This window comes from Lathyrus oleraceus, chromosome 5, assembly GCF_024323335.1.
Source record: "Lathyrus oleraceus cultivar Zhongwan6 chromosome 5, CAAS_Psat_ZW6_1.0, whole genome shotgun sequence".
Lineage (NCBI taxonomy): Eukaryota > Viridiplantae > Streptophyta > Magnoliopsida > Fabales > Fabaceae > Lathyrus > Lathyrus oleraceus.
In genome coordinates this window covers 238943555-238968967 of record NC_066583.1, presented here as the reverse complement: position 1 = coordinate 238968967, position 25413 = coordinate 238943555, and the positions used below count along the sequence as shown (strand labels likewise).

At 36.6% G+C, this 25413-nt stretch overlaps 1 protein-coding gene across 1 annotated transcript; it reads left to right on the top strand.

The window, feature by feature from the left end:
- Positions 1–4016: 4016 nt before the first annotated feature.
- On the top strand, positions 4017–5698 carry LOC127083353 (36.4 kDa proline-rich protein). Its single transcript, XM_051023659.1, has 2 exons — positions 4017–5237; positions 5331–5698. The coding sequence occupies exon 1, from the start codon at positions 4151–4153 to the stop codon at positions 5207–5209; it is 1059 nt and encodes a 352-aa protein (XP_050879616.1). The 5' UTR covers positions 4017–4150; the 3' UTR covers positions 5210–5237; positions 5331–5698.
- Positions 5699–25413: the final 19715 nt, after the last annotated feature.

The following is a 25413-nucleotide window of genomic DNA, read 5'->3' as shown; positions in this document are numbered from 1 at the left end:
AGGCATGAAGAGTAAAATAAAAATTATGACAAAGTCAATAAGAAGCCAGCAAAAAGGAACAAAGTTCCTTCAGAAACTAAATATATTTGTTCAAAAGATTAAATACCACACAATCATATCCCACTATCAACAATTGAGATTTTCCTCAAATTATTAGAATAATACTATGGTATCCTCAGAGTAATCATGAGGATGACTAGCTAGGATAAGAGGAATATGTCAATCATCCCATGCTCCTTAAAGCACCACGTACGAATGTTGTCCTGAGACCGTTATTTTCCAAGAACAATAGTGTTTCATCAGACCTCTCTTCATGACGATTTTATGGATGAGCGAGCCCATTTACTTCAAAACCTTACTTTTCACGATAAAAAGCAAGAGTTAAAGGGGCAACTCTTCTGGGTTGGCCGAAGAGGCCAAATAGAGCGTAAATCCTAATACACTTAAAAAGCTCTTCATGAAGGAAATGGACAGATGTAATGCCAAGCCTTCTCACCCTACCCCATCCAGAAACATATCCTACACCGTCAAATCTATCATGAGGCCATCTGTATGTCACACTCATTTTCATATTTTAGTTTCTAATAAAATCTAATATTTAAGAAGAGTTATCGTACCATTTCCAGGTACAGTTTTCACTCTCTATTTGAGATTGCACTATTTGTTTTCCCTCACTCACTTGAGCGTTGGATTTCTAACCTTACAGACCAACTCCACTCCACCGCATCAGAACTCAAGTCCATTGTAACACATGGATCAATTTTACCTTTCTGAACTCAGGTCCATCGCAACATATGAGTCTTTAGGAGATGCTTTATTCAAGCTTGTGTAGTCTATGCACACCCTCAATTTATCGACGTTCTTTGTTTTAATGTTACAATGTTGGCTAGCCACTTCATGTATATGATTTATCGAGTGAAACTTGTTATTGTTAGCTTCTAAGTTTCCTCCCAAACCGTAACCTGTTTCTCATCTACCAACTTCATTTTCTTCTACACCACAAATCATGCAGTGTGTTCAATAGCCCAATGGTAGGAGACTACCTTTAGCATAATGTCTTGTATGTTGGATGAGACCATGCAAATATATTCCGGTTTTCTCTTAGTGTCTAAACTAGATTGACCTCATTTTCAAGTGACATCTAGATGCCGATCTCGGTGACGTTACTGCTAAATGTGATCTCAGTCTATTTCACCTTCTCCATAGGCCCTGTGATTTTTTTATACCATGATACCATCTTTATGAAATTACACTTATCATATTAGTCTTTTATTCGAATGATTTTATTATATTAGTTAAGATTGCTTCAATGTTTCTTGAGGTTGTTGATGTAACTTTATCTAGCCATCTATTGGTTTGCATGCATTATGAATATCTTTTTTCTCTTATGAGGGAGCTTAATTTCTAGTTAAGATATTGATATTATTGTTCCAAATATAATAAATATTGGCCTTCCAACGATGACGTTTTATAATGACATACCTTCCACTACCAACATAGTCGTCATGTTTCTTATTAACTCCATTGTTATCTTTTTTAGAAAATGTAATTGAGGGTAAGGTGTTTCTTAGTTGTAAGAGGGTTAAAATCGAGTTTGATGCTTTAAGGCCCCTCTTTCTGACGTCGTTGAAGGGTCTATATCCTGCAAATCTTCCCAAGATGAGGTCAATTACTCTATGTTTAAGTGTTGATCTCATTCTCTTTCATCCGCCTTTAATGTGCCTCTATCTGGACTTCTCGACTTTTGTCGGGGTGTACGTGACCAAAATTTACTTCTCTGAGGTTTGGACTTATTTGTGCCTTATGTTTTCCTTTCTTGTGAACATTATTTTGTAGGTGACTTTTACATATCAATTTTTCAATCTTCTTTATACTTCGAGTTTAGTCTTTCAATGTCAATGTAGGTTGATGAGGTTACAGTCGTATGAATCTTGGAAGAACCTTCATGATTCTTTGTCAATGGAGTAAATTTAGAAAAGTATTATCTCTTTATGTTCATCTCTCATTCGTTTCATCGTCGTTTTCAATTACGATCGATGTGTATGTGTACGAGGGAGTCTCTTTTTTTTTTTGCTTTGTGACAACATTTTTCCATGGCTATGTATCCTTTTTATCTTTTCTCGGGCTCGTCCAACGTCTCAAATGCCTTATGTATAAGGAAGTTGGAAAATTGGGTTTTGTTTTAGACCTTTTATTAGTGCATGAAGAGCCATGATCGAGTTGAGGTTTTAGTTTATATATCGGAACGTCCCGTCATTGAAAAAATCATTGATAAAGCTATGAGAACTATCTAATTTTTTATTGAATCTAAAGATGCATGTCAAACCTTGTTGGATTATCAAACTTTTAAGGAATATCGAGATAAACTTTTCATCTAGATGCTTCAGCAAACGAATGACCCTCCTTGGGATTGGGAAGACGAAAATGGGGTAGGATTTTTCTCCATGAACATGTCTTTGAGATGGTTAGTCCTTATGTTTGGGTCCTCCATTTTTGGAGTTGTGGTTCGAATGAGTGAGTTCTCCCTGCGAGCATTTTGGAGAAGTCTGACTTCTAGTTACTTTTATGTAAGTTGATCTTTGAGGTTTGAGAAATATTTTTAAAAGCCTTATAGTGAGTGTTAATGTTCGTGTATGTACTTACATAATAAATCACCGGAGTATAATTATGATTGTATTGTTTCAATCTCCTCGCTAACTTCTCATACTGATGTTTCCTTGGATACATGAAGTGTACCTACAAAAGATCCATTGATGTTAAAGTTAAACAATGTGCCAACCAAGTAACAAGTAATTAGATTAATTTTGTAATCATACATGAGATAAAGCATCTTATTTATAGAATGGTTATAAGCCGATAAGCCCCATGCATCTTCAATTTCCATTTATGTAATCTTTAGACTCATCAGTGGATTAATACGAGTTTATTTATATAACTGACTTTGAGATAGGTAACCGAATCTATCTAATTTGAACCTGTTCTATATCATTTAAAATTGTGTGAATATATCGATACTTCTAAATATTTCTCTATTAGGCGTGTAAGTTTGTCGGAACAATGGTAAACTAATGTATATTGAGGCTATCACCTTAGATATTGTGGGAATAAACTTCATTATTGAACATTTTCTTTATTTTTATATTTTCCACTTCTATATTACTATTTTTCATTTTATATTTAATAACATACGACGACCAATAATTAATAAGCTTTATTTGATGAAGTTGTTGCATTTTATTTCCTCCATTTATAATATTTTGTTAGTTTGTGTAAAATGACCTATTATAGCAATTTTTTGTGAAGCTGAGGGAGGATTGGATTTTACACCTATTCAAAAGTCATTCAAAGTTTGTCCCTCCATTCAAGGATGAATGTAGATTTTTCAAGCATCAAACACAAGAATCACTAGCATAACATGCTTTGAAACCCACACACTTAAATTAATGTTAGGAATATCAAATCCAATATAAAATCATAGTTGTCAATTACATACTCAATCAAGTCCCTTTCTTTTACCCAATAAACATCAACATATTGCTTCTTCCATTAAGCATATAAACATCAAAGTCTAAAACTAGCAAAATGTTGTTTTTAGGATGACACATTTCATACATAGTTTAAAAGATACTTGATTCGATTACAAAAAGAAATTACCAATAGTTTAGCACAAAGTCTAAAGCATAATTAAAGCATCACATGTGCAGATTTATGAAAAAAAGATTAAGATTGCCCCTTTCATCACGGGTCGAATAATAGCACTACTTGTCACTACATGTTAAAAAAATGTCCTCTAGTACATCAAACTTTTTCCATTGATTCCCCTTATCCATGAAAAAAATAAACAAATTCTTAAGACACAAAAAAATGGCCCCACATCCTTTTTTCTGGCCTAGTTTGTTTGAATTCATTCTAACTCTTGAATATGTAACGAGGCCCACTAAAAATCAATCAATGATTTAACATAAAAAATGAATAGTTTAATTCCAATTTGCTGCAACATGGTCCGTGAATATGACTCACGAGAAAGATATATCAAAATATCAAAATTTCATAGTTTTTTTCACCATATAAACCTCATCACTCATTCTATTTTTTTAAGTGCAAAGCTTCATAGTAGTGAGCACACACATTACACTAAAATCTTCGAAACATGGCTAACTTTGCTATAGCCAATGTTTTGATACTTCTCTTGAACTTGAGTACCTTACTCAATGTTCTTGCTTGTCCTTATTGTCCCTACCCTTCTCCTAAGCCACCAACACATAAACCTCCTATTGTTAAACCACCAGTTCATAAACCACCAAAGCCACAACCTTGTCCACCTCCTTCTTCATCACCGAAACCACCACATGTTCCAAAACCTCCTCATTATCCCAAACCACCAGCAGTGCATCCACCTCATGTTCCAAAACCACCAGCAGTGCATCCACCCCATGTTCCAAAACCACCAGTAGTGCATCCACCTATAGTGCATCCACCTTATGTACCAAAACCACCAGTTGTTAAACCACCAGTTGTGAAACCACCTCATGTCCCTAAACCGCCTGTTGTTCCAGTAACACCACCTTATATTCCTAAACCACCAATTGTTTTTCCACCACATGTTCCTCTTCCTCCGGTTGTTCCAGTAACACCGCCTTATGTTCCGAAGCCACCAATTGTCTTTCCACCACATGTTCCTCTTCCACCAGTTGTTCCGGTAACACCGCCTTATGTTCCTAAGCCACCAATTGTTTTTCCACCACATGTTCCTCTTCCACCAGTTGTTCCAGTAACACCACCTTATGTTCCTCTTCCTCCTGTCGTTCCAGTAACACCACCTTTTGTACCAACACCGCCTATTATTACACCACCGACACCGACCGTACCAGTTCCTAGTCCACCTAGTGAAACACCATGTCCACCACCACCACCAACAGTTGTACCTTATCCACCACCAGCACAACCAACATGTTCCATTGATGCTTTGAAGTTAGGTGCATGTGTTGATGTGCTCGGTGGTCTCATACATATTGGAATCGGTGGAAGTGCTAAACAAACATGTTGTCCATTGCTTCAAGGACTTGTAGATTTGGATGCTGCTGTGTGTCTATGCACCACTATTAGACTCAAGCTTCTTAATATCAACCTTGTTATTCCCCTTGCTCTTCAGGTTCTTATCGACTGTGGCAAAACTCCACCAGAAGGTTTCAAGTGTCCATCATCATAGTTTCATAGAGCTAGTACATTTATATTTTGTAAGTAATTTAACAATTCGACGTTATAGTTCTTAGTATAGTTGTGTACATGCAATTTATACATTATATATATGACTGTGTTAATGTTTTCAGGATTGCATGGATCATATTTTAGAGGTTGCTTGGAATAAGGTTAACGTACACAAGGTTTGAAAGAGATGTAGTGAAGAAAATGATCATTGTTTCTCGTTCATCAAGTTGTTGTAGGGTACCACAAATTAAGGGCCAAGGACATAGTAGAAGTATTGTGTAGCTGGGTGCAGAGTAGAAAGTTTTCTGCACTTTCATGAAGTAGTTGTCGTCGTCATGCATTAATACGACAAAAACATTTAAATTTGATTAATTTCTGTTTGGTTTCTTTTTGTCTATTTGTTTGATTGCGTGTGATGCTCTGTGTTTGCATGTCAGCGTTTGTAACTTCACCCGTGAATGCATTGGAAATGTATAAGTTATTTTTTTTATGTATTTTCTTAAAAAAATGATTATCATGCTACACGTTGTTTTTTTCTTTTTTTGGTCAAGACACGTTTCTTTAATAATTATGAATATGTAGAGTATATATTGGACCAGGGTGGAAGTGATAGCATGATTGCATGTGATTTTGAACAATAAAATTGGATCCATATATCAACTTAAAAAGTTAAATCACTAGAACAAATAATGATATATAGATCTTGAGATAGTTTAACATGATTTCGGTTCTTATTATGATAATATATATAATAATAAATGCTTATTTTGAATCTTCTATTGTTGAGGGATAGTTGTAGTCATTCATTCTATTGCAAATTTACAATACATAAGATTATTATGAGTCGGAGACAAAACTTGTCTTCAGTGATTTTGTTTGGTGAGCATATCGTGTTTTTTTCTTTGATCTTCCATAATTTACGTTAAGTGTACGTGCATGTTCTATTAATTAATATTCTAAATCATATAGTAATAATAATTGGCTTATATTAGTGCAAAGCGTACAAAATTGAAGAGATTAGACTCGTGAGTTCCTTTAAAAAAACAAAAAGATATTGTTTTAAAAATAAAAATAAAATCGTGTCTTGTCTTATATTAGAAAAACAAAAACCACACATTTTTATAATTATATATTAAAGTTATTAATATACGAGCATCCACAACTTCTTTACAACAGCCTAGCAAGCAAATGTCTTAGTATTGACTCAGCTTTATTGGTAATTGTGCATGACATTAGATCTAAGGGTACGAATTCGAACACGCGATATTTCATCTGTTCATTTTTATTTGGTGAATTTCAGGTATTAAACTACTTGATAAAAGATCAACGAATATTAGTTGATTTATCTCACCCATTTAATTTAATAAATGTTCTATTCAAGAATCATATATGAGAATTGTTTAACCAAATAACCCAATTTTTCAAAAAAAAAATCAAAATAATCCACATTTCAGATGATTTAAACTACCCTAATTTAAAAAAAAACGTTATAGCATTGGTGTCAGACCAATTTGCGCCTGCCATTTAATTTACGATGCATAGGTCGACACCCATGCTGCAGTCACTACGCCAAATAAGGGAATAGAGGGCGCTTATTTTGGCCTATAACAGCGCTTTTAAGCGCCCTCTAATCTGGCGCTGGCATAGGTAAAGACAGCGCTTTGTTTTCCTGGAGAAAGCGCTGTCTAAAGGCCCACATTATAGTGCGCTTTATGAAAAAAGCGCCCTCTGGAGTGGTCCATAAAGGGACACCTTAGAGGGCGCTTTCTGGAAAAAGCGCCCTCTAAAGTTGTCAATGTAAAGTGTTTAGAGGGCGCTTTCTGGAAAAAGCGCCCTCTAAAGTTGTCAATGTAAAGTGTTTAGAGGGCGCTTATTTTTTTAAAATAACTAACACTTTAGAGGGCGCTTTCTGCAGAAAGCGCCCTCTAAAATTGTCAATGTAAAGTGTTTAGAGGGCGCTTTCTGGACAAAGCGCCCTCTAAAGTTCTCAATGTAAAGTGTTTAGAGGGCGCTTCCTACAGAAAGCGCCCTCTAAAGTGTTAGTTATTTTAAAAAAATTTGTTTGAAAAACAGTGGATATTTAATTGGTAACCTGTTCGCATGCTGCAAAAGTGTAAAATTCATATTGATTTCATCCTTTAATCCAATGTTATACACCATCAATCCATTGATATATACAACATGAATCCATTTATATACAACATTAATCCTCCATATATACAACATTAATATATGATTCTTTGATCAACAATATACAACAACATATTCATGATTTAGTAAAATTACAACAACAATATACAACATATATACAACAACACCATACAACAACAACATTCCATACATATATGTACAACAATATACAACCTAGCTATATGATTCTTTGATCAACAATGAATTGACACAATTCATCCTTGATTTCATCCAAATTTGCTCTTGAGTAGGTTTTGTATTCCTCAAAGTACTACAATTAAGAGAATAAAACATATTCATGATTTAGTAACAAATTAGATGAAATATTCGATAATATTAAAATAAACCCTAAGTTATTATTCCATACCATTTTTGGGATGTCTATACGATTCAACGCAATGATGTCTCTCATAAATCTCAATACAAAAAATCCGCAATCGACCGAATTATTTTGCTGAGGACATTACACAGAAAAACAAACAATATATATATAGTTAATTTCTTACAAACACTATTATAAGCAAAAAAACAAACACTATTATAAGCAAAAATAAGATACTTAATATATACCTGAACTCTGACCCAGGTAATGTCCTTCCTAATGCGGTAATTCTTTTTCGATCTAAATTTTAGTATTGCCCTAACAAAATAAAAACGTATATTGAGATCAATCTGACAGACATAATTAAATATAGAAATACACACGAATATTTAGAGGAATTTCACTTACGTGTCAACCGTCTTCTTCAAACCCGGATATTTACTCCAATCACCCGATAACGAATCGAGATAATACACTATTAGTCTCGAAAGATCCATAGCAACCAACACCCAGTGGCCACTGTAAAATAAAACAAAAATTTAGATGAATGAAAATTTTCTACGTAAAAGATATACATAGATTAGAATGAAATTATTAGAAAGAAAATCTAACCCGTTGCCAGAATTAAACGGTAAAAAAAAAAAAACTGCGTGTAGTATTTTCGCCGGCCGCCATGAATCTATCGACTAGATCATTCTTTACGGATGTTGGATTTTTCGATATTAACGTTGCGTTGACACGGGAAGCAGCAATAAAATTGAAACGGTTACACAATTCAGTTCCCCGCATCAATTTGTCATACATATACCTTAAATAGAAACATAATAAATATTAGACTACTCATTGAAATGTGTAAATAAATTGTTCAACTAAGTAAATTATAGATTGATCGGAGTACCATATGTATGTATGAATGATACCGATGCCCAATTCGTCGTGCTCAAAAAGTTGTTGCATGTCCTCCTTTCCAATTATTTCGAAATGAGCTTTTCCGAAAACACCTTCATCAAAATCTATACTACGAATGGACCCGTCCATAATATCGGACTCTTCCACCATTTTCTCAAGACGCATCATAATTTGAGATTTTGTCCCGGCCGTCGTTGGAATATCCTTCGTTGGAATATCCTTCGTTGGAATATCCTTCGTTGGAATATCCTTCGTTGGAATATCCTTACCATCGCTTTTCAACTTTCGACCGGGAACCTAAAAATTCATATAAAATAAATCATTACTTTTTGTGATGCAAAAGAATCGTTGTGTATATAATTCAATGGGTATATATATTTGTACCTCTTTTTGAGATGCAACCTACTCGATGCGTCTTGAAATCCCTTTACCAGCTTTAGGGGTGGGTCTTGTAGGAGTCTAACATTACCATGTAATAAGGATTGATTAAATATCATAATTGTAGCTGAATTGAAATGTGAATTCTAAATATTCATAATCATTTAGAACATATATACCTCGGCATCAGGGAAAATTAGATCTGACGGCCAACCAACAAAGGATCCGACTGCATCTTGCATCAACGTTGTCTCTGAAACAACGTCGGGTAATGGTAGACGGGCGTCCGTATCTAATACGAGGTCAACCGAAACTTTCATAAATCCCACCGGGAGGGGATTATGGTGAAGTAATTCACCCGAAGTATTGTGCACTTTTCCCTTGCCAACCATGCGATAAGTTGGTGACGATAGATACAGTTGACAAAGTGAAATGCCCTAAACCAATAATAAATGTTATTGTTAACTTGTATATGTGTCAAGTAAAAAAGTGCTATTTTAATTTCATAATAACATATATAATTACCTCGGGAAATTTCGGTTGATGATTGATACTAGCTCGGTCACTAGTATCTTTTGCCTCGGAAGCGCACCTTTCCTCTCTATACCTTGCATTCTCGTTTTGCAGTTGGAGTACTTGTGCTCTTAACTCCGCCAAGGTCTCCATCACCTCTTTGTTGGTAGGATTTTTTGTTTTTGTTTTTTTATAAAATGACGACGGAGTCACACCAAAACCCTTACCCCTCACACGACCGGAATACTCAGGAACATTTAGTACTCGACTAAGTACGCTCCTGCAATCCTGGACCTCGGTTGAAGGGGTTTGGGATAAAGTCTCCTGAAATATTATTAGAGGAGATTAAAAATGAATTATATGTCTAACAAAATTTTCGATATAATTAAAGAAATAATGTTACATATACTTACACATTCGTCATAAACATTTTGGACCGCTTCAACGACAGCCTCATCCTTCCCAACCCGAGCAGCCTTCCATAATACGTGGTCCGGAAGAGATGTTGCGTCACTTTTCTCCTCGGCTAGCTACACATTGAATTAGATTATAAGATCATCAATTATAACATATTGTGACAATGTATAAGCTCATAGCATTTGAATATACTCACAATTCTTTGTTGTAACCGTGCATAACCCGTACGCCCTTTTTTGTACGGATACGCGGGTTTTGATGCCCTTTTCCTATTTATGTCGCTTATTTCCTGGATAAAAAAGTTTAAGGCATATTAGAACCAAGTAACTTAACAATTGTATAATACCATAATTAATAGACATTACATGGAATTTTTCGTTTCTTCGTTTGGCGACAAAGTTATTCCATTCATCGGCTGAAATAATCTCGGCATACTTCATTGGCCGTTCTCCTTCAACAAATTTTCCTTCCTCATCCTTGAGAAATTTATTGCACAAAAAGGATCGAAATCCTCGGAGTCTTTTTCCGGCCAATTGAATACAATATTTTTGCCGGCTTTCATCGATGTGAAAGGATCTCTAAAAAACATACAAATGGAGTGTGTTATTATAAAGTAATATTATAACAATATATGGTTAATAAATAGTCAACAAAAAAACATATAACAATATATGGTAAGTACCTTTATCTCCGACCATATTTTTCCTTGCCAACCTTCAAGTCCGGACTTCTCCAATTATCACATGTAATCGGAATATGTTGGCGAACAAGGAAACCAATGTAACTTGCCAACATTGAACCGTTAGGCTCAATTAGTTGGTCTTCAGCACTCCAATGTACTTCAAATTTTACACCCTTGTCTCTTGCACGAATGATTGACTTCATAACAGTCAATCCTCGTTTGATTTCTTTTTCAACATTATTACGTGATTCATTCGCGGCATTGGTATCGTCTTGGTTAGCCATTTTATCTGTAATATAGAAATGATTCAATAAGACCCAAGTAAGACAATGATTCAATACGTGAACACATTTACTGCATGCACAAACTTACTGCATACACATTTACTCACACACACCTACTGCATGCAAAAGACCAATGCAAACTTATGGTGTTTGGAACATGAACAAACTTGCATCCATAATCATCAAACTTCCAAGCACAAGCTCAAACACACTTCAAATATATCAGTTTTCAATCAGAAATAAAAAACTCAGTTTGCCCTAAACAACATTAATCAACATAATGCACAAAATGAAAAACTAAGTTTAGAAAATGCCCTAATCAAACACATGAAGAAAGTGAACGGTAACGATGGAGAAGAGAAATACCTTAAAGGTGACGGTAACGATGGAGAAGAAAGTGAACAGTGACGGTGGAAGAGGTTAACGCAGTGAACGTGAACGGTGAGGGAGGGAGAACGAACGGCGACGATGACGGTGAGGGAGGGAGAACGAACGGAGGACGAGAGTAATCGCAGTAGACGGTGGACGCAGTAGAGAGAAAACCCAGTTACGTAAACGAAATAGCTTATAGAGAGGGAAAATAAAGAGACATGCAGTATATGTTATAATTTTAATGTTTACTAAAGGGGACCTTAGAGGGCGCTTTTTTAAAAAAAGCGCCCTCTAAAGGGTGCCTAAGAGGGCGCTTCTGAAAGCGCTCTCTAAGGCTTTCCAAAAGCGCCTTCTAAACTGAAAATGTACATGGACTTAGAGAGCGCTTTTTCAAAAGCGCCCTCTAAGGGTAACCTTAGAGGGCGCTTTCACAAAAGCGCCCTCTATTGTTGTCCCTCCATTTTTTTTTTGGCTTCACTTTAGAGGGCGCTTAGTGACAAAAGCGCCCTCTAAAGGGGGCCTAAGAGGGCGCTTCTAAAAGCGCTCTCTAAGGCTTTCCAAAAAGCGCCTTATAAACTGGAAATGTACATGGACATAGAGAGCGCTTTTTTAGAAGCGCCCTCTAAGGTTACCCTTAGAGGGCGCTTTCAATAAAGCGTCCTCTATTGGTGTCCCTTCATTTCCTCATTATTTTTTCGCTTCACTTTAGAGGGCGCTTTGTTACAAAAGCGCCCTCTAAAGTGCGCTGTCTATTCAAGTTGTTCGCTCCTTATTTTTTCTCTTCACTTTAGAGTGCGCTTTTGTAATAAAGCGCCCTCTAAGGGGCGCTGTCTATTCCAGTTTTTGGCGTAGTGAGTATTGAAGCCCGTAGGTTCTGAATCATGTGCTGCCTCTTCAGGTCGACACATATGCAGCACGCAACATGTACATGTCAACTCATGACTTGTATAGGTCGATCTATAGATGAAAAATCTTGAAAAACTTTTTCTTTCTATTTCTTTTGCATTCATTTTACTTCTAACATGTTTACATATATATACTTGGTACATGCATCATTGTCTAGAAAGGTTTCTAGTGAGTAAAACTATACGAAATCGGGATTTCAAAGCATTCTCGTCATCTTTAACCTCTCTTCTATGCATACATACAATTAAATTACACATAATCATTTTTTGGTTGGGTTCCATCTAGATTAGGGTTGATAACGTCAAATTAGGTTGTTTGTACTATTGATATTAGGTTGAGAACTTTGGGGATTTCAAATCAGAAAACCAGGGTGGGGTTTCCTTCAAGATCGTTAGGGTTTGAAGGTTTTGGATAAGATTACGCAATCCGGATCCAACCGAGTGAAGTCTTTGAAGAACGAGTGGTTCTTGGGGAAATGAGTAGCATTGGACGGTGGATCGCATTCGTAAGTCTTAGGTTTCAAAAAGTGTGTGCTTTGAATTAGTTCGACCTAGTGAAATCTTTGAAGAACAAAGGGTTTCGTTCAAAGAAGTAGCGTGATAATGGTGAATTCAAGCGACATTGTTGGATACTTGATCAATCTTTGATGAAGGGTTATGGACGTGGTAGAATCAACATCAAACCTAGGGTTTTTAGGGTTAGATTTCTTCATCTCTTATATTCACACATTTACAAAGTAAGATATAATATAATATCTCAATTCGAATTCGAATTGAGGGAAAACATACCCATAGCTAGGTCGATTGGGGAACTGCCTAAACAAATCATTATATTCTTTCTTTCTCTCTCTCTCTCTCTCTCTCTCTCTCTCTCTCTCTCTCTCTCTTTTTGGTTTGCAAATTTTTGATTACATTGTTTGTTTGATCAATATTGTTTGGATCATAATTTTGAACATATTTTGAAATTAGTATTGTTGTGTAGATCACTAACCACTTGGTTGTGATTGGATTTCTAAGAACAACAATACCACATAGAATTCCAAACATTATTAATCACGCATTAAGTGTTCGAAAAATTGCCTCACTTGTATTTTTGTGTGAATTATCATTGAAGATAGACTTGTCTGTATTACTTTGCATTCAACTAGTTGTGATTAGTTGTTGTTGATTGATTTATGAATCATTATCATACTGCTTCCTTTAATATGCATATCCGAGCTTTTGATAGAGGGTTCAGTTAGACAATTTTTGATCCGGGATATTTGTAACTCGCTTCCGCGCCATAAATTTTTCAAACTAATTTTTTGTTAAGTTTTTAACTCAGGATCTATTCACCCTCCCTCTAGATCTAGGCCTATTGTCAAAAAATCATCTCCACATATTGGACACGCTTTATGTCCCTTGACTTTGTACCAAATTAAAGTATTGTATGCATGAAAGTCATTGATTGTGCAAAATAATATGGCACGCAACTTAAAGTTATCAGCTGTATACGCATCATCAACGTCAATGTCTTCTTACCATAAAATTATTAAATCTTCAATCAATGGCGTTAAATAAACATTTATGTCGTTCCCTGGTTGTTTTGGACCCGAAATCATCATTGATAACATCATATATTTGTGCTTCATGCACAACCAATGAGATAGGTTATAAATTATGAGAAGAACGAGACATGAAGTATGGTTAGTACTAAAATTACCAAATGGGTTCATTCCATTAGTGGCAAGTCTAATCCTAAGGTTTCTTGGCTCAAGGGAAAATCTAGAAACAACGAATCAATATTCTTCCATTGCAATGAATTAACTACACGGAAAATGTTTCCATCATATAGTCTTTCATATGCATGACATCTAGTATTCTTTGCACCATTTACAATAGCAAATAGTCTATTGAACCTTTGAATTATCGATATGTACCACATCACCTTGGAAGGAACTGAAAGAGAAGAGCGATCCAAAACGCAACGAAATTTAAAATTTCTCCTTTAATGATCCTTACGAATGGGCATGATCAGTGATAGAATCGTTACCTCTTGTGGCGATTGTAACCTTTGATGCAGATCTACAGAGCAATCACGAACGTTGAACGATGACAACGCCTCTACTCAGTCCACACAAACGGATTCCTTAAATCTCAGTGCTAGCTGCTACAAATGAAGGCTTTGAGTGAGTGAGAGAGAGAGAGAAACGAAATTGCAACTGCACAAATGCTTCTACACAAGGGTTCTATTTATAGAACCACTTGTGTGGGCTGCAAGCTAAAAATCCCACTCAAGTGTATGTGGCACATATCTTATAATATGCCAAAATCACTTAAGTGTGTGGTACCTTACCATATTTCGTATTCTACTTAAGTACATCGTACCTTACTGTAGCGGGGTATTCGTTACCATTGGAGATATTGACTAAATCCAAGGTCAATCATACAAGTCGAGTCGCCACCGCACTTCTATTTATCCAAAGGAATGGTTAGAAAGCGAACAAAAACCTAGAAGTTTTATCGAATCAAAAACTAGTAAAAGAGAGTCAGAGATCTAGGTAAGGGGTTGGTTATGCAATGGGAAGGTGTTAGGCACCCAAAACATCCTAGGTACTCCTAGGGAGCCCTTTTCACACTTGTTGTAAGGTCGGTATTTTGTGAAAATTTGTTTGTGCAAACATGATTGAAGAGATGAGAAAAGAATATACAAGTTTATTTACACTTTGTGTTTGAATGGATGAACCCATTGTCTACGTACCATCTTAAAAAAGATTAGGATCAAAACCTCGTAGTTCGGGGTAAAAATCTCAAAACAAGTTGGTGAATTGATTGGTCCAAAAGCCTTAAGGTCTTTTGTTATCTAAGGGAGAAAACTCAACCTAAAACCACAAATCCACCATGTGAGGATAGCTTCAACATGCTAGTGAGGGGTTAACCCTATAATAAGCATGGAAGACTCATTGTCCATCACTAAGGATATAGGTGAGTATTACATCTACCACAAAGATAACCCAAACCTAATAGCTAAAGGTTATGAAAAAGTTTGATTAAGAAAGTGGCCATTGAAACCACAAAAAGGCATTTGAATGGGTTATATTTACCAATTAGAAGTATATGCAAAATGGTCAAAGTTGACTTAAAGATTCAATTCAAAATAAGTGTTATGAAAAGAAAGTTTAAAAAATCAAAAGCATAAGGCTTAGGTTTCTAATGTTGAAAACAAGTGTCAGATGTTTTCACAAAGTTTTGGCTTGGGTTAGAGTGGAGAGAAGAAGAAGAATGGCTAAGGTCCTAAATATACAAGAGGTAAGGAATAAGAAACAGAACCACAATGGAGTTCCTCTCTTGAGATCATATTGATGATCCAAGTAGCTCCCGTCCTTTGGAATAGGCAATCACATAAGCATAAATTCAAGCAATCAACAATCAATGAACTCTTGGAAAGATTCCTCAATGTATCTGGGATCTCTCTCTCTTGGAAGCTCATGGTAATGGTTCCTCAATTAGGCTCAAGTTAGGATTCCTAGCACAAGAAAACACACATCAAAAGGTTCTATAATACAATCAAAGAATGGACAAGAGGGAGTTTAGAATATGGTCCTTTCAATGTTCATCTTCAAGCTTAAGCATTCTAAAGGCCCAATGCCTAGTTGCTCTTTGACTTTTATAGCACTCTAAAGGCCCAATGCCTAGTTGCTCTTTGACTCCAAACTTGCATAGGGAAAGTCCTAAAGTCTAAGTCCATTTTGTCCAATTCTTTGCATTTGGTTCACAATAGTCAAAACAAAACACAAGCATAATAGTATATACACAATTATATGCTCAAGTGAGCAAAAGGCAAATGGCATTAACATAAACATGTGCTCCAATGAGCAAAGGAAAAAGCAAATGAATAGTATGTACAAGAATAGTAAATTGCATAAATGTAAAGTGCAAAAAGTAAATGTTAATAGTTAGTGGTTAGTAGTTAGTGTGCCATAAGGCAAATTTAGCGCTATGTTAAGCAATCGTAATTGGACTTATGTAGAAGTCACAACTATCTGAGGCCGGTCAATAATAATGTAGGCAACAACACAAGTTAGAAGTCTTGATTAGTGAACCAAGTTCCAACAACTTGCCATGCCAAAAAGGAAAAGAGAATTGATCTTGTATTGGTTTAAGTCCTTTGCATGATTTAGTAAACAACCTATCCTTAATGCAAAGCCATTCACTTGATCAATTGATCAAGATGAATTAGATTTGAATCAAGGAAGATTAAGTCTCTCTAATCAATGCTAACTTATCAACCTTCAACTCATTGATCAAAAAGAAAAAAGGAAGAAGGAGAAGAAGAAGATGAATAATGGAAATGGATAATGGAAAGATCAAAATGCATAAGGTGAAATAAAAATGTACCAATCCATATGTATTGACCAAATGAAATTGAAAGTCAAAGTCAAACAATGAGGAATCAGAAATGAGATGAAGACTGGAGGTCAAACAATAAACAAAATATTTTTGGCATTTTTAATATTAAAATAAACTTGAATTAAAAATAAAGGAAGGTCAAACTTCAAAATCACTTCAAATCAACCTTGAAAGCTCCAAGTGATTTATCCCAAGTTCAACAAGGTCAAACAAAGTTTGACAAAAAATTTCAGCATTTTTAAAAGTCAGAAACTATTTTTAATCAATTAAAATTGAATAAAAATAACCTAATTGAACTAAAATCTCAAATAAATCTTAAATCAATTAAAAAATTGATGAGAATATTTTTCATAGATCCATCATCATTCAAATAGGTTAGGAAAATATTTTTGTATTTTTTGAATATAAAAAACTATTTAAAATGAATTAAAAATAACCAGAAAAGAGAAAATTCATAAAAAATATCAAATGACAAAATAAAAATATTAAAAATCAAAATTAGAAACTAGAAATTATTTGGAGAAGAATGCAATTGGTCCCATATTTTTTGGATTTAAAATGAAGAAGATATGAATTTTTGAAAATAATGAAAATAAAAGAAATAAAATCAAAAAATAGAAAAATATGGAAAATCAGGGAGCGCACGATCCATTTCATTAAATGACTTGGACAACATCAAAGGCTCAGAGGCGCGCTTCCATCATGTTCTCAAGTCCAACACGTAACACCATGTATTTAAAAAAGTCAAATAAAACAAAGGCTGAGATTAGATCGTGCATATGAGATCCAAGGGCCATGGAAGTATCCACGTGTGGCCGGTGGTGGAAACCACCATCTTCTCTGGTGAGAAGCCAGAATCCGGTGACATTTGCAGGTTTTCAAACATTCATCATTTTGCACGATCCTTATATCAAAATAAAGTTGGGGTGATGTACATCACCCCTGTAACCTTGAATCACACTCAAGATTCCTATAGAGTAAGAAATCTGAGATGGAAGATTCAGGTATGAAAAATGCAGTTCAATAAAACACAAAATTGAAGTTACCACTAACTTGCCTCTCAAGTGAGGACTTCAGAAAACACAATGGCCAGGCAAATAGATCAAAGAGTAATGAGTTTCAAAGAGAAAACCAGTTGATGATCAACCTTGGATTCTGGAGATTTGAGCTTGCTTCCTTGCTTCCTTTATCAAAACAGAAGATCAATGAACTAAAGGATGAAGGTCTAGAAGCTTTAGATCCAAAGATTCAACCAGATGTAGTTGAATTTTAGATCTGAAAAATTTGAAGAAAAGTGAAATAACTTCTTTGGTGAGAGGTTAGGTTTTCAGTTCAGCAGCATTTCAGGTTGATTCATGGATGAGATTTGAGTGGAGTGGAGCTCTTATTTATATATGGAATGGCAAGGCAAGTGTGATTCAATCTGTGTGCATGGAATTGGACATTCATTGCATGGGCTTGCATGATCATTCAAAGGGCCCAAATTCAATGCCAAATGCAATCTGAAATCATACCAAAGTGCAATGGACGTGTAATCTGAATGGTAATTGCTTGTGCATGGAATTTTGAGGTGTTATGCATAATTGAACCAAAAACTTCTCCTCTTCGAAAATACCATTTGCCAAATCCAAACATGATCATGTGAGTAATGGTTGGAAAGGTTTTGATGTAAGGAACAATTGTTATGTTGGGAAAAAATCCATTTGAAGTTTGGAAATTGGTGAAATTTGAGTTTAAAGTGCAAGGTGCATAACATGTAAAGGCAAAGTTTCTAAATCTGGCCAATGTTCAAGCCCCTCTGTTTCAATGATGCAAACCTCAAATGAAGAAACCTCCAACATCAAAGTTGTATATCTTCTCAAGAAAATCAAAATGGACTTAAATTTTGAATCATTTGGATTTTTGATGAAGGAGTTATGGGCAGTTGAAGTTCCACTTTTTTGCCTTTCAATGCATTTGGTCCAAAGTGACCTAGAATGTTCTGCATTATCACATGTATTTCCTTTGAGATTTTGAAATTTTGCTCAACATAAAATTTGAAGTAGACATATTAATATTTCCAATTAATTTGATCCCACCTCAAAATCATAGGAAATGAATGAGTTGTGTCCTTGGGAAGTTGACCCAAAATTAGGGTTTCAGTCAAAATGACCTATAATGTCTTGGAATGGATGATGACCGTCCAAGCTTCAAATCAATTTTTGATGAACATGAGAGTTGTTCATATTGTCCTTAAGAACATTTTTTCTTTTCGAATCATCTCCATTTGACCAACACATAAAAAGTTATGTCTTAGTGCATTTCAAAATAGTCAGATGAATTGACTGATCAACTTCTCAAGTCTACAACCCATATTTTGGTGAATTGATGATTGAGGACACTCAAATAAGTTCAAATATGCATGAAATGATGAATTAAATAACTTCCCTTGATTGTATTTGATCATGGGATGAGGTTGCTTCATGAGCAAGGCATTGTGGTGCACAGATGAATTAAGGGTTTCTCTGGGGAACAAACCTCAAACCCTTTGACTTTCTTTGATCAAAATGATGAATTGAGATACTAGGGAGGCATATTTGATGGATGATAGCTTTGGAAACCATTACCATGCTTGCTTTCATCTTCTCTTGACCATATCTTTGTACAAATGATTTCCTTGAAGCTCTTGACCTTGTTGATTGCTCAAGCTACAAACAAAAGATGTTAGTGACATATTTTTGTGCTTTTGGTTAGTAAACAAAGTAAGAAAAGCAAATAATATACAATTCAAGCATGCTTGGTGATCTCAAACCACTCACAAGAAGTCCTACCCAAAGGCAAAGGGGACCAAGATGCTCATGATCCTTGAGGCTTTGCAAATGCAATGTTATGATGCCATGAGGGATCTTAGGGACAAAATTGGGGTCTTACAGATGCCCCTATTTAAGGTCATTCTAGCCGGAGAAGTGAAGGTTAAAATCTTCATTTCGACGGGGTAGAATGGGCTTAAATAAAAATAAAGAGACGAATTTTGGTTCCTAAGAGACCTCATGATGCAGATATATGTATGCAAAATGGTAACACTCTGTGGGGATATGCGTCCACAAAGGCAAAGATCAGGAGGAGATTGACAAATCCTATGAATGATTCATTCTATGTGGCAGAGACTCTAACGGGGAGTAAAGGAATGAAAACGCATGAGCAGGTCACGACTTGAAACGTACTGAGAGACACGGAGAAAATCCATGGAATAAATCAATGGAAAGACTCGAGCGGACTCGAAGACGCATGTATTGGGGAATATGCCAATACAGCAAAGTTATCCTTAAAGGATACCTTGGATAAAAATCCGGACTCAGGTGGGGATGTCCACTAAGGACTCAGCTGAGGAAATAACAAATGAGGTATTACCGACTACTGGGTAATAAGCTCAAAAAGAGATCGTGTGATCCCACCGGCACCAGGGCGAGGGAAAAACATGCTCCAGGAGAATGAATATCTAAGACCGGTATAAGGGTGAGAGATATCAAACATCCAAAACGTCTGAGGAAGACCTAAAAGGTATATTTCAACTCAGGAATTCTGACTCCACAGGGGACAAAAAATCATAATAGGGAGCAGAAGGAAGGAACACCAGGGATGCCGGTTACTGGGCATATAATAGGTGACCAATCAAAGCGTGAATTGGGGAATATTCCCAAAACACTCATCATCCAAAAGAGGGCTAAAAGCAAACTCTATTACGGGATGGACATTCGATTCCAAAAAGGGATACGAATCTTACTCAATTGGGGAAGAACAAAAGGCTTCGACCAAAGAGTGCATGAGATATATTATCTATTACCGTCAGAACGTAGATAATATATTCGCATGGAAGATTATCCACAACCGATTACTGGGTTAATAAAGGATAAATCGACCGAAAGAGAAAGGCATCGGGATACCGAAACTAGGTATATAATGATGACCATTCAAGGGGAGCAACAAACATTACCGGCAACCGGTATGTGAAAGATGACTCGCTAGGGGATAAACTGCCTAATCAGAGCAATTATCCAAAAGAATGAGGGAATATCAACACCGAATATTGGATGAAGATAACCGTCAAGGAGGGGATTACATCTACCGGATACTGGGTAGAAAACCACGGAGAAGTAACCGTCGTCGATTAGGATGAACAAAAGGTTAACTCTGCAAGGGGATGAAATAGGGTTTACAACTACCGGTATAAGGGTAGAAAACCACAGACTCCTCCAGGGATAAGATGAATGATTACTAATTATTGAGCAATTATTCATTTATACCACAGTGAAGCGCAGGAAAAAGTCGCAAAAGGCCAATCTAGGATCAAACTAAAGAGGCAAACTGAATCAAGACTCGTTCCAGTGAGGATATAACTCAAATAGGGAATCCCATCCCAATGTATGTGTTGGGAAGAAACAGAAACAACCATCATCCACGAGGATGTAACTAGGTGGGGAATATGGAATGAAAGATAAACACTTTCTGCTTAAGGGGCTGACTCTATATTGAGGGATCAGACACCGACATCTGCTTGGGAAGCGCCTTATCAACTAGCAGGGGATAACAAACAAAGATATATGGCAAAGAATGCAATCATGAATATCTTCATGTTTGAAGACTATATGCACACATGCATGGTTTATGTATGATGAATGCTGACAAACAAACATTTCTAACACAAACAGCTCCAAAGAATAAGTGCACAAACATCTGGTACTACATCTCAAGAGAGAAAGCCAGGTTCACCGGAGAGTATCCAATTTGATGAGGGCAAGAGATACCAGGAAGTAAAGATCTCTACAGGGGGATGAACATCAGTCATTCCAGCTAGGGGGTAGGAGTTGTTGCACAGATAAAACTCCGCCACATAAGCAACTCTACTGGGGAACCAATCCGAGGAGGAAAGGGAACCTCTGTGGGGAACAAACACCCAATATCGTATTACCAAATATCTCTTCTGCTGAGAAGAAAAGAGGGATGAATATCTTGTCACATACTCTGCTGAAGGGAAGAGTGGTGAATATCTTACCAAACACTCTGCTCAGTAGAAAAACCAATAAAAGGCTCCGGAGGAAGAAGATACAAGCCTGCTATGAACAAATGTCTTACCCTGTTGGGGATCATACCATCCTTGGGAGAGCACTGAAGATCTCCTAAGTATCCTCTCGTCATTGTGAATGTTCATTTTGTTTAAAAACAAATTTATGAAAAAATCGATTATTTAAAACAATGATACTTTTTTCAATGAAAACATGCAAAACCTTTGTTGAATAGAAACAAGTAAGAGTGCAAATAATTGGATAAAAGGCTCAAATTTATTTGATGGGATGGTAGTTTGCGAATGGCAAGACTCCATAGATCTTTACAAATTTGAAATTGGTGATATATATTGGAAAAGGGCTACATTGAACATAATGACCATTTCTCCACCAATTCTGAATCCGATGTATTTAAAGCTTTGGTTGATAGCGAATGAACAAGAATCTCTGACGGATGACAGTTGTAGAACAAAATCTTGTCAGGATGCAGTTACTTGCCAAATCCCTAATTTTTTCCTAGATTGCCCCAGGATGAGGTACTCAATCTATCGGGATACATATATTTTTTATGTCTCTAACTTTTGCCTGGATTGCCCTTTCGGGTTTTCAATCCACCGAGACGCTCATTTTTGCCTAAGCTGCCCTTTCGGGTTTTCAACTTAGCGAGTTATTCTGTTTTTATTTTAGGCGAAGTATTTCTTGACTGCATCTGAATTCACAGGACAAGTGAAATCCTCCCCATCCATAGTTGTAAGCATCAAAGCACCACCTGAAAAGGCTCTCTTAACAACATATGGACCTTCATAGTTTGGAGTCCACTTGCCCCTGGAATCGGGCGCTAAAGACAAGACTTTCTTGAGCACAAGGTCACATTCTCGGAAAACACGAGGCTTGACTTTCTTATCAAAAGCTTTCTTCATCCTTTGCTGATATAACTGACCATGGCACATGGCAATAAATCTCTTCTCTTCAATCAAATTCAGCTGATCATAACGACTCTGAACCCATTCAGCATCAGTCAACTTAGCTTCCATCAAGACTCTCATTGATGGGATCTCCACCTCTACTGGGAGTACAGCCTCCATGCCATAAACAAGAGAGAAAGGGGTTGCCCCTGTTGAGGTGGGGACAGACGTACGATATTCATGTAAAATAAATGGCAGCATTTCGTGCCAATCTTTGTATGTAACAACCATCTTCTGGATAATCTTTTTGATATTCTTATTAGCATCTTCAACAGCCCCATTCATCTTGGGTCTATAGGGAGAAGAGTTATGATGTGCAATCTTGAACTCACTACACAGCTCTTTCATCATTTTGTTGTTCAGGTTAGATCCATTATCAGTAATGATCTTATCCGGCACACCATAACGGCATATGAGTTGATTCTTGATAAACTTCACAACTACTTGCCTGGTCACATTTGCATATGACGCCGCTTCAACCCACTTGGTGAAGTAATCAATTGCTACGAGAATAAATCTGTGTCCATTAGACGCTTTTGGCTCTATCATGCCAATCATGTCAATTCCCCACATGGAGAAAGGCCATGGTGATGAAATCACGTTCAGAAGTGTCGGGGGAATATGAATCTTATCCGCATAAATCTGACACTTATGGCATTTCTTCACATATTTGCAGCAGTCAGACTCCATTGTCAGCCAATAGTAGCCTGCTCTCAACATCTTTCTAGCCATGGCATGTCCATTGGAATGTGTACCAAATGAACCCTCATGGACCTCAGTCATCAACAGGTCTGATTCGTGTCTATCCACGCATATGAGCAACACCATGTCAAAATTTCTCTTATAAAGTACATCGCCATTGAGGTAGAAACTTCCTGATAATCTCCTCAAAGTCTTCCTATCTTTCACAGATGCCCCAGGTGGGTAAGACTGGTTCTGAAGGAAACACTTGATGTCATAGTACCATTGCTTATCATCTTCCACCTCTTCTACTGCAAATACATGGGCTGGTCTGTTCAAGCGCATCACAGTGATATTGGGAACTTCATTCCAAAGTTTAACTACAATCATTGAAGCAAGTGTAGCAAGAGCGTCTGCCATCCGATTCTCATCTCGAGGAATATGATGAAAGTCAACCTCAGTAAAGAACGTTGAAATCCTCCTCGCATAATCTTTATATGGAATGAGGCCGGGCTGATTCGTTTCCCATTCACCCTTAATCTGATTAACAACGAGGGCCGAATCACCATATAAATCAAGATGCTTGATCCTAAGATCGATGCACTCCTCAAATCCCATAATACAGGCATCATATTCAGCCATATTATTCGTGCATTTGAAAGTTAGCCTTGTTGTAAAAGAAATGTGCGTGCCTTGAGGAGTAATAATAACTGCCCCAATACCATTTCCATATTGATTTACAGCGCCATCAAACACCATACTCCATCTGGAACCAGGCTCTGGCCCTTCATCGAGTGTAGGCTCATCACAATCTTTCATTTTCAAATACAGAATCTCTTCATCTGGGAAGTCATACTGAACTGACTGATAATTCTCAATCGGCTGATGTGCCAAGTGGTCAGCCAAAACATTACCTTTAATAGCCTTCTGAGCTCGATACTCAATATCATACTCAGATAACAACATCTGCCAACGGGCAATCCTCCCTGTTAAAGCAGACTTCTCGAAGATATACTTGATTGGATTCATTCTGGATATCAACCACGTTGTATGATTTAACATATACTGGCGTAGGCGCTTAGCAGCCCAAGCCAAAGCACAACATGTTTTCTCAAGCATTGATATCGAGACTCACAATCAGCGAACTTCTTGCTCAAATAGTAAATAGCATATTCTTTCTTTCCTGATTCGTTTTGCTGACCAAGGACACAACCCATTGAGTCTTCCAGAACAATCAGATACATAATCAAGGGTCTTTGAAATTCTGGCGTAGTCAGAATTCAGATGTTCTACTCCAAGTCATGACATCATTGTAACTAATACAGCAAGACAGTTATACAAATTAAAACCCTGTACTAAAGCACGCTTTCACAGTTGTCACGACATCTGCTACTATATTACCCTAGAATGGAAGAACACCTAGTTCTGTCCTTCTGGTACAAAGACACAGCAGAGGTCAAACACCACACTTACTTCTGTTGTGTTTGCACAGTTATCAGCATGATATATCAATATTGATTTGAACATCACCTGTTACTGTATTCCAGTTTGCTGGCCTAGTACTCGTGTTTCCTAAACTAAAGGTCAAGCAAGTTAACCTAATTTCCACATATTAGGGAGCTAACAAATAGGCTATTTGTTAGGTTCATTAATTGTAGGTTAGTTGTTATTTTCCTGGATTTTAGCTCAGCTGTTGGATTCCTAGAAAATAGCCTGAGAAAAATGCTAAAACAGAAAAACTAATTATCCTACAATTTAGCACAAGCTGTCAGGTGTGAATGTCACAACATTCAGGTTGACATCCAGAACATATACCTCATGCTGATTCTGTTATGTTCCTGAAAACAGACTGTGCTAACTTTGTTGTACTGTAAAAGACTAACCAGTCTCTACTTCAGTATCAGCCTACACGAACAACCGTCAAGACATCCAGTTTGACAGTTTCACTATGATCCTTTGGCCAGGTCTGTTATCCTCTTGAAGACCAGACTTAACTAAATACTGAACTGAGATCAACAACCTATTATTCAGTATATGCTGACAATGATGAATGTCAAAACATTCTGATTGACATTCAAACAAAAGGCCATGTACCAGGTCTGTTGGTATCTTGATAAGCAGACTTAAATACCAGCTGAGTTATGGCAGAAGGATTA

Coding starts and splice junctions, on each gene's coding strand:
- LOC127083353 (XM_051023659.1), top strand. CDS start 4,151: ATGGCTAACTTTGCTATAGCCAATGTTTTGATACTTCTCTTGAACTTG.